At 40.9% G+C, this 13,990-nt stretch overlaps 2 protein-coding genes across 4 annotated transcripts; one reads left to right on the top strand and one right to left on the bottom strand.

Moving 5' to 3' along the window:
- Window positions 1-255: 255 nt before the first annotated feature.
- Window positions 256-7,857, top strand: LOC101760998. Of its 2 annotated transcripts, XM_004952889.3 has the most exons (18): window positions 256-403; window positions 475-574; window positions 1,121-1,177; window positions 1,268-1,314; window positions 1,466-1,499; window positions 1,644-1,734; window positions 2,128-2,219; window positions 2,431-2,505; window positions 2,960-3,054; window positions 3,656-3,785; window positions 4,216-4,305; window positions 5,010-5,069; window positions 6,073-6,164; window positions 6,327-6,392; window positions 6,514-6,577; window positions 6,768-6,856; window positions 6,990-7,110; window positions 7,353-7,857. In XM_004952889.3, exons 1-18 carry the CDS (start codon window positions 330-332, stop codon window positions 7,410-7,412), a joined length of 1,437 nt encoding a protein of 478 aa, XP_004952946.1. In that variant the 5' UTR covers window positions 256-329; the 3' UTR covers window positions 7,413-7,857. The 2 variants fall into 2 exon arrangements, with proteins under 2 accessions (XP_004952946.1, XP_022680601.1); XM_022824866.1 differs by lacking the exons at window positions 256-403; window positions 475-574 and having other exon boundaries at window positions 594-1,154; window positions 1,244-1,314.
- Window positions 7,858-9,303: 1,446 nt separating this feature from the next.
- Window positions 9,304-12,878, bottom strand: LOC101760327 (protein GIGAS CELL1). Of its 2 annotated transcripts, none has more exons than XM_004952888.3 (6): window positions 12,706-12,878; window positions 12,554-12,610; window positions 12,253-12,329; window positions 12,075-12,165; window positions 11,703-11,982; window positions 9,304-10,145 (listed from the first exon to the last, which is right to left on the bottom strand). In XM_004952888.3, exons 5-6 carry the CDS (start codon window positions 11,961-11,963, stop codon window positions 9,711-9,713), a joined length of 696 nt encoding a protein of 231 aa, XP_004952945.1. In that variant the 5' UTR covers window positions 11,964-11,982; window positions 12,075-12,165; window positions 12,253-12,329; window positions 12,554-12,610; window positions 12,706-12,878; the 3' UTR covers window positions 9,304-9,710. The 2 variants fall into 2 exon arrangements, with proteins under 2 accessions (XP_004952945.1, XP_004952944.1); XM_004952887.3 differs by having other exon boundaries at window positions 11,703-11,972.
- Window positions 12,879-13,990: the final 1,112 nt, after the last annotated feature.

Genomic DNA, 13,990 nt, shown 5'->3' with positions numbered 1-13,990 from the left:
CATTTGGATCCATTAGTGATTATTTTTAAGTGGATTATATAATCTTTAGGGAATCAAACGGGGTCTAAGTTTGTGCGGAAGCATAATACAATAGACATATAAGTATTAGGAAATGGAGCAACATTTAGAGGCGAAAAGGAATCGAAAAAAATTAGAGGAAAGGATAAATTAAATTTGAATGCGTTCGACTAAAAAGAAAAGAACGCTTTTTCCTTGATCCACCAGCCACGTTTGCGTTTTGCCGAGCGGCGCACTCTTTCACCAATCTTCATTTTGGCGGGAACAGAATCCAACCCTAACGGAGTGGCGCCATCGCTTTGCCGTCGACCATGGACAAGTTCCTCGTGGCGGCGGCGCCCCATTCCGGCGAGGACCCCGCGCCGCCGCCGCCGCCGCCTCCGAGGTGCTCCGCAGCTCCCCAAAGCCACACTCCGTTGGCTTCTCACTGCTCTCTGAACCTCTTTTGTTCCGCAGGAGACACCGGTGGAGGCGCATCGCCGTGGAGCTGGACGGCCGCATCGACGCCCGGTTCCGGCACCGGGAGTCGCGCCTGCTCCTCAATTCCTTCGCCGAGGTTCCATGTTCTTGAAACAGAAAGCTGATTTCGTTTTGATTTGGGATCTGTCGTTGTGTTCGCCAGTGGGATTCCTTGGTAGCAGGGGTTAAGAAGCAGGATGTGGAACACTCCAGGGTCCACGGTCCAGGGCAAGTTTCGACTCTAATAGGCTAAATCCTATCGCAACTAATCCTTTTTAGTTAATATTAGCGCAACTATCCGTGTTTGTTCGAAAATAAAATGTTTGGTTAATGGAATAACGAGGAAGATCTGCCCGTTTCAATGTCCAAACAAAGCATAAAGCTATTGTGATTGGCAAGAAATATCTTTTAGGATATCGTAAAACTTTCGTTCCTTGTGATTTATGAGCTTAGTTTGTAGCAATGAGCTCCTAAGGTTCTTAGGTGTTAATGGCTATGCGCTGGGGACTAGAAGTTTATATATCATATTATCATCAATGTGGGAAAGGGAAAACGAAGGAACATCATGTTCTGTTTGGTTCTTACATTGCGATAATTTTTTTTAATCTTGATTTCATATTCTGCTTTACTTTATCTTGACAAGGTTGGGGCCTTTGATCACAAGTATTACATGCATGGTGAGGAACGGTGTCGGACATATGTAATGCTGTTTGTTATTTGAATTTTACTTGTAATGCCAAACCACCTTACTTCATCCAACTGACAGGTTTACTATCATTGCTCCTATCAGGTGGATCGAATGATCAGTGCTTCAACTATGAATCTTCATCTAGTAAGGTCTGCCTCTCTCTTTGTAGTTCTTTGGAGTGTTACTTTACATGATTTAGAGTTATGTTACGATCACCATCCCACAGATGCATTTTAAGGGTTTGTAGTAATATGTACTTATTAGATGGACTGATAAACTTGTACCACTGTATTTGGACAGGGAGGGTATTTCAGCAATAGAATTCGATAAAAAGGTAACATGCATATTCTGTACAGATGTAAATTTTTCTAGTTTATCATGACTACCGATTCCAACTCATTCCCTACTGATTTTTTAGCACAAATTTGTGATATGAGAAAATATTAAAGCATCCTCATTTGTGATTTTAGTTGTGCAGGGAATATACCTTGCATCGGTGACATTCTCAGGATGTTTGACCGTGCATGACTTTGAGACTTTATACTGCTCCATATATGGCCGATCATGCAGTAAGTCAAAGTCAGAACACATATGATCTCTTTTCTAATCCATATTGTCCTCTAGTTAACATTGTTTTTCTCTTCGACAAGCTAGTCTTAGCTTCGTATCTTCATGTGATAAAGAAATTGGAGGTCTGTTAAGAACCTGATTTTCCCTAGAAAACAGATGGACTTCTACATATTTTGTTGCTAAATTCTTGCCTGTGCAAATTCTAGTTAGAATTTGTGTATCCACAGCGCCGGCATGCACCAAAATAGTTGATATGGTGACATACTCGGATACTCCAAGGTGCAGGAGAATTGGCATTCCAAATCTTCTTTTGCAAAGCTTCTTAATTTTTTCTTAGCTATAGTTTCAGGTCTTATAATGATTTTGCAGTAACTTACTTTTTTTCTTGGTAGGTACGCCAAATGACTCTTCAAATTATGTGCTCCATATATCTAACCGAATGCCTCTGAATGCTGTCCGATGGAATCCAGAAAACCAAGATGAGGTACGCAGCAGACTTATTCTTCATGAAGCATGGGGTTTTTAACTTTTTGTCCCTTGAGTTCCTATTTTTGCTACTCGATACTAATGGTGGCTGCCAAGCATTACTAGCATGCAGTTAGGCACTACAGTCTATTCCTTTTTTTATTATAAACTGAGATATTTATGAGCCCATTTGATTCTAAGTATTTTATTGTTGAACATCTCGGCTGCAGATTGCTTGCACATCAAGTCAAAGTGATAAAGTTTTCCTCTTTGATATTGGCTATGTCTCATCTGCACCGACTGAAGTAAGGGCCCTGTTACATTGTTCTTTACAAACGCATCACAATACTGTTTAAGTTTGCTTTTGAAACATGTCTTCTGTTGGTTTACTTTAACAAATCATATAGCATCCTTTCCCTTTTCTTTCTATTTCTAAATTATCAAACTGAATGCAGCCTCTTACTTTATTCACTTTGTTTTTCTCCCACTTTTTTTATAAGTATGGTAGGTGCAGGATATACAAGAAATTTTTATGACAAATATAGTGTCGCGTATCTGAATCAAAGATAAGGTAGACCTGCTTCCACCAGTATGTACAACAATTGAAATTCGTCAGTGTAAAAAGAAAGGTTTCTGAATAATGTCTCAAAGTCAAAGTACCTTTCTAAATCTTTGTACATTAGAAGGAATTGTAGCTTTATTTATTAAATTTTTTCTGAACACACATATCGTTCTGATTTTGAGTTATTGTTACTTTAGATTTTGCAGAAAGGCAAATCCAAATTTCCCACTCTCTACTCTGAATCCCGCAAAAGTTTGACTGATATAGCTTTTACTTCAGATGATAAGTCACGGTAGGTAACAATTTCATGATTATTCACCTGTTCATGCAATCACAGTTGCATCTCTTTTTTTTTTGCGACCAATCACAGTTGCATCTGTGAAATAAGGCCAATAATTAAATATTGCTATTTAGTACTCTTTTGCTTGAGCCACGCCATTTATTACTGTGAAGCTTGCTCCAGACAATCAAATGTATATCATGTTCTCTGTTTTTTCTCTCAGAGAACATATAACTTCGTCCTATAGTCCCTTAATGAAGAAATATGTACAGTTGTGAAAAGCTAAAGAACTTAAGGACTGCTAAACATGATATATTATGAAGAAATGTAACTAGGTGGCTTGGGCTGGGTGGGTTATTGAAAAAGAGATAGCATGTAATTCTGCTGATGGTGGTTGTTGGAATGTAGGTTCATCAACTGACATGTGTTCCTTTTTGTGTTGGCTGTTGGTTCGCAAACTGAAATAAAGATTAGTTATTTTATTTGTGTGTTGGGAATGTTGTTACTTGTATCTTAATGGTATTTGAAGTGTAAAAGTACCAATGTGCAAAACTAATCTATGTCTTGTTCGAAATATGCATGGGATCTGCACTTATCAGTTCTCTTGCCGTAGGATATTTGCGTCTGGCCTTGATGGGGCAGTGTACATGTGGGACAGGCGGTCAAGTAAGACACATTGTCTTGAGCTTGTGGCACCTCCAGAGTCTCAGTTCAACACTGTCAAGCTAAGTGTAGATAATCGGGTATGCTAATTCTTATGTTTGTTATATCTATAATATGAATCTCTGATACCTGAAGTTGCTATGAAAATTGAAAATACTCTAGAAAATTGAAAGTACTAAACATGTGTTGCTTGCTTCTTTAGATTACTTTGTTTCATATAATGGAAAACTAATCATGACATCTTTTGTTTGAGTAAGGACAACATTCCATTAACTTAATCATCTTGTTATGATGAACCTGATGCTAATGAATTATTTAAGAAAAAAAGGCTTTTCTAGCTGCTTTATGGTTTTTATGCTCTGTATAGTTTCTGGTTTTTTATGCTCTCTACATTTTCTGTTATCTTTGCTGGCTCATCTGATTTAAACCCTTTCTGTTAACTTATGAAGTTAACTATTTTTTTTAAATTCCGGGCCATCCGTTGATGGGCACTTACCATTTATTTTGTAGACTGTGTTCGGTGCAACTAAAAATGGCACAATTCATGTCTGGGATATCAGGGGAGGGAGGGCGTCGGCTGCTTTTCAGAGCCACAATGAGGTGGGTTCAGTTGTTCAGCAGATAAACTTTATGTATGACGCACACGAGGTTCTGCAGTCTTTTACACCATACTCTGCAGATCTAGCTTGTAAGTCATGCTAGCTAATTCCCTGTATCACCCAAAAGTTGCTACTAAGAAATCCAAAGCTTAAGCGGTTTAGAGGAGCCAAGAGGGGAAAAAACTACTGATTCTGAGGGAGATTGAAACACAGTCTTCACCAGTGAAGCCTAATTATGATTGGTTCAGAACCATGGGATGTTATATGAACTCTTTTTAAACTTAGAAATTACTCCCTCCTTCCAAATTATAGGTCGTTTTGGGTTTTTTAGATTCATAGCTTAGATATACCTATGTCTAGATGCATAATAATATCTATGCATCTAGAAAAGCCAAAACAACTTATAATTTGGGACGGAGGGAGTATGAAGAATTCTAAATCATAATTCTTAAGAACTAACTTGCACTAATATAGTGTAGTCTAAATAAATTTAAGCTTTCAAGCATTAGAAGCTTTTGTTTTATGATAAACAATTCTATGGAATTTTACAGGCTAGTCAATCTAGTTTGTTTATTAGTTTGAATAGAATGCTGTGATAATACTTTACTGCCATCTCCTGTAGATAAATTCATTTCAACCTTTTTATGCAGCGATGTCGTATCTGTATTGACACATGAGGGTTTGTTTTCTTGCTGACCTTTTTAGGTTCAACAATTATCATCAGTGAAGGTATCAACATTGTTGGGCAAAATTGCATCACTAAAGGTATGCAGAAGAGAAGACCTATTATTATGGACTTATCTGCTAAAAGAATTAGTGTACTTATTTCCGCTCTTGGTGCCGTTTGTGTATCCATTGTATAATGAGTTTTACGTATTAACTACTTAAATGGAATAATTGCATTCTCATTCCTATGTGTTAGACTGCTTGCTGTATAGGCCGACCACTATGGGCCATGGGTGCTGGCGCAGGCCCATTGCCATGCGCCACCCCCCTAGGGTTTGGGTAGGTGTCCTATTAGGCTAGGATCTCCTGATTGGTTCTGTTTCTATAAACCCTGGAGACCCTAGCCTATATATGTAACCCTGGTGTTCTACGTCAATACATCTACTATTCCCAAGCCATATTACTTTCACTATGAACCAGTGTGGGTTTAGAAAACCATTTTTTGGGAAATTGTTTCATTATTTTTCCTTGTGTACTATTAGTGCATATATTCTTCCCTGAATAGAGGGCTGAAATTCGGGCATCCCTAACAACCAATAATACACGGATTCTGATCAAAAGAGGACCTAAGGTCTGGCAGGTATCAAAATTCTGGTAGCCATGGAACTGAGTTTTCCAACTGATCCGTTCAACTTCCTAATGAAGTTCACATGCAAGTTAGTGATTCGATGAAATGCATGCACTGTGCACGTTCATAACACAATTGGATAATATGGCCAGAAGGCCGTATGCTGAATCCATGTTTATTCCATCCTTGTTTTCCTAACCTCCTGAATCCATTTCAATCACAATGTCTACTCATCTTCTCTTGAAAAGTATCTTCTTACCACTTCCTTGAACCGATAAATTGAAAACACTTTTTGGGGTAAATTTTTAAACATCCAAAACCATTGTATATTCTCCTATTTGAAATACTTTTATGGCAGGTTACATGATATAACATGAAATGTGCTTTAATTTTTTAACATTAATAAGAAATTGTAAAACTTGGAGCCATTAGCATTTCTTCTGTAAACCATTGTTTTGGCATTACTGTTTTCAGGAACAATCGAACATTGTTTCAAGTCCAATTCTGTCGATAGACTTCAACCCTAGTTGCCCATATCAATTGGCCTTCCATCTTGATGATGGCTGGTAAGTATCTCAGATTTTTCCCTCATGATTTTGTTAGAAATTTTCCATATATGACCCTTTACTAATCTATAATAACCCTTCCACTAATTTTTAAGTGCATTGCTGTGCTTTACTATGGACAACATCTCAATGAATTTCTTGTGTGTGCACATCCTATGATAGGTCTGGAGTCCTCAATGTTAACAACCTCAGTGTGACTCACCTGCACTGCCCTCCTCCTGCTTGGTTGTAAGTATCCCGCTATGTTTCTTTTTCCCAAACCTAGGTGCCTACATATATTCTTAATTAAAGTATGCATTTTCTACTAGGAACTAATTATTTTGTGGTACTCTTCTTTTTCTTTTACAAGGGAGAGCACGGATTTGGTGTTGCAAAAACAGCTAAGAAAACCAACCTGGCTGCCGACATCTTCAGTAAGTATATTGTAGAGCACCCCAAATTTTAGTACCTGCAATGCTTTTTTCTTAAAACTGAAGCCTTAAGAGATATTTGGTTGAGGCAAAACAAATTTGTGAATGCTGATTAATGCACTCCTGTTAACTTTTGTGAATTTTCCTTGATGTTAAGGAATTTTATGAACATTATATGATTATACTTTTCCAGATTTATGCAGTTGGATCTTCCTCATATGATGGAATTTATGTACTGGATTTTCATCCAGACACGAGCTCCGCATGCCATGTGGACTACAAGTAGCTCCTCTTTTCTTTATCCTTTGTTTTCTGGTTATTTATCTATCATTTATTTTCCTGGACAGATTTTTTAGTAAGCTCATTTAATTGCAAGATATTTATATTTATTTTCTCACTTGATTCCCCTTATCAGAGAGGAAACGAGAGGCCTCGAGGAAAATCAACCTGTGGAAAACAAGCTTGTCCCTTTATCCCAAAGGGTGCTTTCTTGTGCAGCTCATCCACTCAGTCACACCATAATCGCCGGTACACAGGTTGGTTTCCTATTTTCTATGGTAAAGTGTAGTCTTGTACATAATCTGATTCCGCAGGTGACTAGCCACAGTGAATAGTGAAAATATGTATATGCTGAATAATATCATGTCTTAATATTTGTATAGCATTGGTGAATAGTATTTATCTATTTGTTTTTTGTCAAGCATCAGATATCGTTCTGTATGAAACCCATCAATTTGAGCGAGATTCAAACAACTAACCAGCTGATTTACCTCAACAGTACTCATCGTTGCTCATGCTATCACAAAAACACGAGAGTACCACAAATCTGGAGTCGTGAACGTCTGCTGTTTCCTCCAATTCACGCAACATCCCCAATCGCACATTTGTAGAATTTGCAACGGTGTTTGCTCATTACCATCCTGTGCTAAAGAATTGTGTGTGGCATGGAGACCATGCTTGGATCTTGTTGGCCGGTCACTAGATGGCAGATATCTGCAGGCCATCAGAACCCACAAAATTCAACATGCTGCCAGTAACCTGTTTCCTATCTGATGAATACGCAGCCATTCTCACAAATGCCCTAGGATGCAGTGATGCTGTAGACCCTCATGGCAAGCTCGATGCTTCCAGCCTTCTAAGGGACGGAAGGTGCCCTTGCTTGTAATTATTTGTTCATTATTTCGACGACATGAGTTATGTTATGTCATACAGATATGCCATGTAACCCTGGTATCACTGCAACTTGTGTTCAATTCTGTACATGATCTCCGCTTTTCTCTGAATTCTTTGGCCGCTTTAACATCTCTTGATGTGTCCTGACTCCTGAGGCTTCTCTTAAACTGCAATGTTCAGTTGTAGAGTGTAAGCAGCATCTAGTTGCAGAGTTGTAATTGCCTAATTGGCTCGGACATCTTGTGATTTGTGGACATCCTAACTTCTGTAGGAGTAGCACTGTTACTAATGTTTTGCTTCAGTTCATAAGATGTCCTTAAACAGCATCAGCTTGTTTCGCCGATCCTTCTGTTGTTGCGTTTTGTTCCCCTGGCACAGTGGCTGTCGTGAGCGCCGTTCCCTATCGAAGGGCCTGAAAATGACACCGCGGAGATGAAGCGAACTTTCTGAATTCAACACATGAGTGAAGTCAGGTCCAGATTCACATGGACAACACATGAGTGAAGTCAGGAACGTGAAGCATTAACAAAAAGAACATGATATAAAATTTAAACGTACGAGCTGCTTCAGCTCAAGATCATTCCTCCTGTGGCTGCCAATCGATATGCGTCCGACTGGTCCTGAACCACATCCCCTCTGCATCTCTGATCACAAAGCCGCACCCTCCCTCGCCTGTGATAAGCAAGAATGCCCCCCGTCGGAGTTTATTTTCTCTTCTCCAGTGTATTCTTCCGCAATCTTCCTGCAATGAACGCGAGGTCATCAGCTGATTTCCTCCTCTCCCCCTCTCTGACAGGGTTCCTCTCCAGCCGCCATTGCCTCAACAGGCTAACCTTCATTTGCTTCCCATCCTCCAGGCCAACTGGCCAAGGATATGTTTCACGACCTCCCGAGCAGAAGCTTTCCCAGCCCAATAGAACCCGTTACTCCTCTAAACACATCGCACTCATTACAAGTTTGACATGCTTGCATTTAAAGATTAGGTGTTCTCCATCTTCATCATATCTGTTGCACATCACTCATCTTGTATCCAGCTCCATGCCTCTTCTCAGCTTCTCTCCAGATTCATCCGCATCGCAACACTATTGTGAGCAAGTCTCCACATGAAGTGTTTACAGCAACTGCATAAGCAGCACTATTGGGATAATACCATGTACACAAGGGTGGTTTCTGCTCCTCTTTTTGTTGAGCAACTCCCAGCTTGCTAAACACGTTATCTATTTTGAACCAGCTGCTGCAGCTTTCCAAGTGAATGTAAATTATTCATCACATCTCCAAAATGTGGTCTTCAAATGCAATTGACTAGGATGCACGAGTAGTTGAAGCGAGGGGAAATTCCGTGACGCTAAGCAATACATTGTGCACTGAGAAAATGTAAGACAAGCACAACTAGTACAGAAGCACCCACCTGCCAAGAGAACACCAAGCTGTAAAGCTGAAGGATTTTGGTTCTAGATCCTGTAAAACGAGCAAAAGAAAGAAGGAAAGACATGCAATTCAATAAGCAAGGCAAACTGCATCAATTGAAGTATTCTACAACCAGAGAATTCAAGCTGTTGCAACTCAAATGCTAGAACTGTGGCATCTATTCAGTTAACACCATCAAGATCCAAAACATCGTACTGCTACATAGTGAGGTTAAGGCACATATTTTACAAATAAAAAGACGTGTAAAATAGCAGTTCGTTTCTAGTAAAGGTAGACAAGACAAGCACGAATGAAGTTTTACTGCAGTAAGCATACCATCACAGGTTTTAACCACAGATAACTATACCCTCAAACACTGGAACCTAGAAGCCCCCCTATCCCATGGTCCTCAAGCAGAGAACCTCCACCCTCTAAAGGCAAAATTGAGCAGGCACCATGCCTCAATTAGTAGTTCGTTTTAAATATCATGCCTAGGCTAGCTGCTAAGAAAGCAGCTGATAGAAGAGAGCCATTGATGTGCAGAGCAGGGTTTGGCTCATCGCATGGACATCAGGGTGCGCCTCTGGACAGACACCTTGGAAGGCTGAGCGGCCTTTGGAGTTTCCTTCAGTCGTTGATTCACCATCTTTTCAATCTGCTCTATTGATCTGGACAGTTTCTTCTCCATTAGATCAGCATGAGCTGAATCATTTGGTTTGGATGGAACCGTCTGCAACGAGCAGTCAGATGGAGAGGAAGACTCCTTCGGCTCACCCTCAGCCACAGAAGCTGGGGGGTTTGCACCAACTGAAGTAGAGCCAGGACCAGAGGCAACAGCACGCAGTGCCTCCGGAGCTTGCAGTGTGCTTTGAGGATCATTCTGTTCTGCTTGGACTGGAGTTGTTGAATCCTCCGATTGTGAGGAATCTTCAATCCATTGGATCTGCTGCTGAGCCGCAGCATCCTCTAGCCGACTTCTTCTCTCAAGAGCCTGCAAATTGCAATTAGTCAGGAGCTGATTACCTGGGAAACGTAACTTAATGCATCTGAATTAGGTATGTACATTTTTCTCTGTCTGCAGTTAACAGTTGACAAGCAAATTCCAAGTACATCAGCATACAAAAAATATGAACCATCTGAAGAAGTGAAAGGTACTAAAGCTCATCTGAGGCAAATAATTATCTACAGAGAAACAAGCAAACTTTGCTTAACATGAAGAAAAAGTTGCTGCAAAATCTAAATTAACTGTCAATGTGGCAAACAACAATGACTCTGTCTTCAACTCTTCATCTAAAAAACAACTCTGCGTGTATACTGATTCTTCATGAGGCAGAAGCATAGTTACTTATCCGCAAAAAAGGTTCATTTCAATGAATATAAGCTTAGCCTTCAATAATTTCTAATCAAGAAATTTACATTGTGTAGCATGCAAAAGATGCTTTACACTGTATGAGCAACATCATAAAGATACTTTCACAGTACTGGCCTAGAAGATGACTGAACCAGTAAAACATCAAAAGTGAAGAAATTACCAAATACAATGTTCTAGCAGATATCTTGAATATATCGAAGAACAATATGAGCATTCTACAGATAAAGCTGAACTGAATATGCAAATATCCTGGATGGATCCATGTACGTTGATTTTACTATGTCATATTAAATGAATGGACATCTCAGAATTGAGGAAGGGAGACAGCATGGGTTTGATTTTCTGTAGCAAATAAGATCCTCTATACAATTGCTCAATGGAAATAAAGTTGTTAATGAACTACCGAATTATACTTAGCTAATGTACGACCCATGGTGGCATACGACACAAAAAGAAAAAACTCTGAAATGTGCAGAATTATCGAGTCTTTAGTTTCTACAACTAAAACAAGTACTGCAATCCAGCCCTGCATTCATGAACATCTAACATGATAGGTTATTAAGTCTATGTGATACTGGCGCTATACAAGATTGCAAAGTAAGAAACTAAATTTAAATGATGGCCTTATTACTCACGAAACATTTCTCTAGTTTTAAGCACATTTAAATTGCTGGCTACCTAAAACTGAGAATAGAAAGATTCAAGCAGAAAAACAAAAGGGCTGCTCATTACAACCAAAGCCAACTATTGTCAAGTCATTTGAAATATACTAATCTTTTGTGTTAGTCACTGCACTAAGCATAAAAGGTAAGGCTTGCTTGATCGCATTTTATGCTACTGTTCTCACTCAAGCCACTGAGACACAGGCTAACTGAATTCATGGATCTTGTCGTATCATAAACAAAAATGTACAAGACACCAACATTAGCCCTATAAAAACTTCTACATCCTGAATACCAAACTCTAATCCAGAATCTACTTTGGTAACAAGGGCATTTTGAATACAAGACCAATAATGTAATAATAATTCTAACAAAGCAACATTATAGCATATCCTAAAGAACAGATCATGCATCATGTATCAACCATAAAACTCTGGCATTAGCGCAAAATAGTCATCACATTTACGAGATTTAGAGAACATCCCACGAACAGTCCAAGGAAACAGGTCCCCACCTTTACGATAGATGTGATGTCACGGAGTGGGGTCCTCGGGTACCAGTCAGGTAGGGGGCTCCTACTCTTTGGTGCAGTTTTCACAGCCCCCACTGGTGGCACATTCTCCTTGTTGCACAATCGTGTCCGAGCCCGTCGAGCCAGTGGCTTGATGGTACACCTTACCACCACGATTCCCGGCAATGCCACCCTCCTGACGAAGAACCCGCCACCAGAGTGGCTGGCAAGTACCGGCCTGCTGGCAGTCCGCACTTGAGGCATCTTTTAGTTCTGCAAGAAGCTTTTATAGCACATCAGTGAGACAGTAATGCAAGAACCACCCACAAGATGCATCAGGACGTCAACAAATCCATGAATCACAGTTTTCCTTACAGTTCTGCTCCTCTTGTGCTCTTGGTGCGTCGATTTCTGTTGCTCTTCTCCTGGATCTCTGCAAGAAATTCTTAGTGCCCTGAGCCTTCCCCTGGATCCACGCAGGAAATTTCCGGATGAAATCGGCGAAGTGGAATACAGAGGAGCATGAAATACAAATTCACCAAAATCTACACACCTATTGCTCTCCCCTTGCTCCGCTTCCGCCTCTCCGCCTTCTTCCAATGTCAGCGCGAACCTACGACTCTACGATACCTGCAAGAAAGCCACAAGGCAAACGAGACCAACGAATCAGACAAGACCCCAACAAAACCATCAGTGACATCAAGACCATCTGGCCCCGAATCGTTCTCCCCACATTCCTACTCGAATCAATCCCACACTTCCCCAGGGATTCAGACCAAAACAACCAACGAAAGGCAACAGAGCAAAGCGATTGGGGCGACCCAACGAATGCCCTGCCGTTTGTCGATTCTCACCTATAACAGGTCCCCTCCGCTCCTGATCCCGCCTCCGAAACCTTATCCTTCCGAGATCTGCAAACAACAGAACCAAGAGAGAACCCGCATCACCAAACCACTCGAAAAATTGTACGAACACATCCGCCTGAAAACAGCAAGAAATTCCTCACGATTTGCTCTGCTCCTCTCCGGCCCCGCGGCAATCCGGTCCCCGCGACGACGACTCCGAGGATACAGGCCTGATTCGGGTGGGATTCCTGGGTAGATTCCCTAGGGTTTGCGGCTTTGCGCCTGGATGGAGGTGGCTGCTGGCTGGCTACGGCCTCTAGTGTGGGGGGCGAGGAGGGGATGCGGGGATGAGCGGGATTTTTAACCTGTTCGATTTGAAATGACGAGGCGGACAACGGGAGATGCCCGGTGTACGGAGCGCCTGGTGGACCGCGAGCCGAATCCGGACGTTCGTGTGATGCCGCGCGATGGACGGACGGACAGGATGGTTCCGGTGTATGGACCTGGTGCGTGCGGACGAAACGCTGGTGCCACGGCGCGTTCGGTGGGGCCGTGGCCGTGAGCGCCGTCCCGAATTTCGAATTCCTGGACGGCTGGGCCGGACCGTTTGCCTTGGCGAGAACGGGTGATCCGTGATCTGTGAAATCGAATTAATAGGTTCATTAAAAAATCGAATAAATCAAGCGATTGAGATTGCTGTAGGCGCTGATTGTTTCCGCTTCTCTCAACCATACTTGAATTATAATCTAAGTAAAAATTTTCTCACTTCTCACTTTTCACTTCTTATAGTTCAAATTTCTTAAGCGGTTAGCGAGAATCTGGGAAAATAAGTAAGGTGTTTGGTGGGATTCTTGCTTATTTTCACCGATAAGCTGGTTATAAGCGGAAACAGACAGGGTCAAAAATCGTTCGTATTATGATTGTCTTCTTAGCTGTTCTTCTCCATCATATTTTGTTAGTTTAGAGCATCTCTGTGATTCGACTCGTTGAAAAAAAAATTCCATCCACACGATCTTACTTGACTTTGACTCAAAAGCATAGGGGCCAACACATTTTTCAATAAATAAAGACTCCAATTTTATAGTCTCGCTCTTCTCGTAACTTCTCTTTCCCACAATTTCAATTCACCTTTTTTAAAGCAAGGATTTGACTCAGGGATGGAGCCAAGGAGAGGCTGGCACGGGCCATTTCCCCCTATGCTCAAAACTTTTCAAATAGTTCATTTGATTTGAAATGAAATTTATTTTATTTGGCCTTGATTTCTATCGAACTTGCTTGATATAATTTGCTTAGCCCCCTCTTTTTCGAATCCTAGCTTCGTCACTGATTTGACCGTCATTTAAGAGGTGATTATTTCTCTCTCCATGAATGGTTCACTGTCACCAACAAGCAACATGTGTAGTGTTTGACTTTCGGTTCTCACAAGTTCACTCCAAATATGAGTAC

Source organism: Setaria italica, chromosome I (assembly GCF_000263155.2).
Source record: "Setaria italica strain Yugu1 chromosome I, Setaria_italica_v2.0, whole genome shotgun sequence".
NCBI classification, from domain to species: Eukaryota; Viridiplantae; Streptophyta; class Magnoliopsida; order Poales; family Poaceae; genus Setaria; species Setaria italica.
This window is presented reverse-complemented; position numbering and strand designations above follow the sequence as displayed.

Excerpts from the sequence above, each read along its gene's own strand:
- LOC101760327 (XM_004952888.3), bottom strand. The coding sequence starts at position 11,963 with ATGCCTCAAGTGCGGACTGCCAGCAGGCCGGTACTTGCCAGCCACTCT. Across the intron at positions 10,146-11,702 it reads ACATCACATCTATCGTAAAG|GCTCTTGAGAGAAGAAGTCG; the intron begins GTGGGGACCTGT and ends TGCAATTTGCAG.
- LOC101760998 (XM_004952889.3), top strand. The coding sequence starts at position 330 with ATGGACAAGTTCCTCGTGGCGGCGGCGCCCCATTCCGGCGAGGACCCC. Across the intron at positions 6,578-6,767 it reads CCTGGCTGCCGACATCTTCA|ATTTATGCAGTTGGATCTTC; the intron begins GTAAGTATATTG and ends ATACTTTTCCAG. Across the intron at positions 6,857-6,989 it reads GCATGCCATGTGGACTACAA|AGAGGAAACGAGAGGCCTCG; the intron begins GTAGCTCCTCTT and ends TCCCCTTATCAG.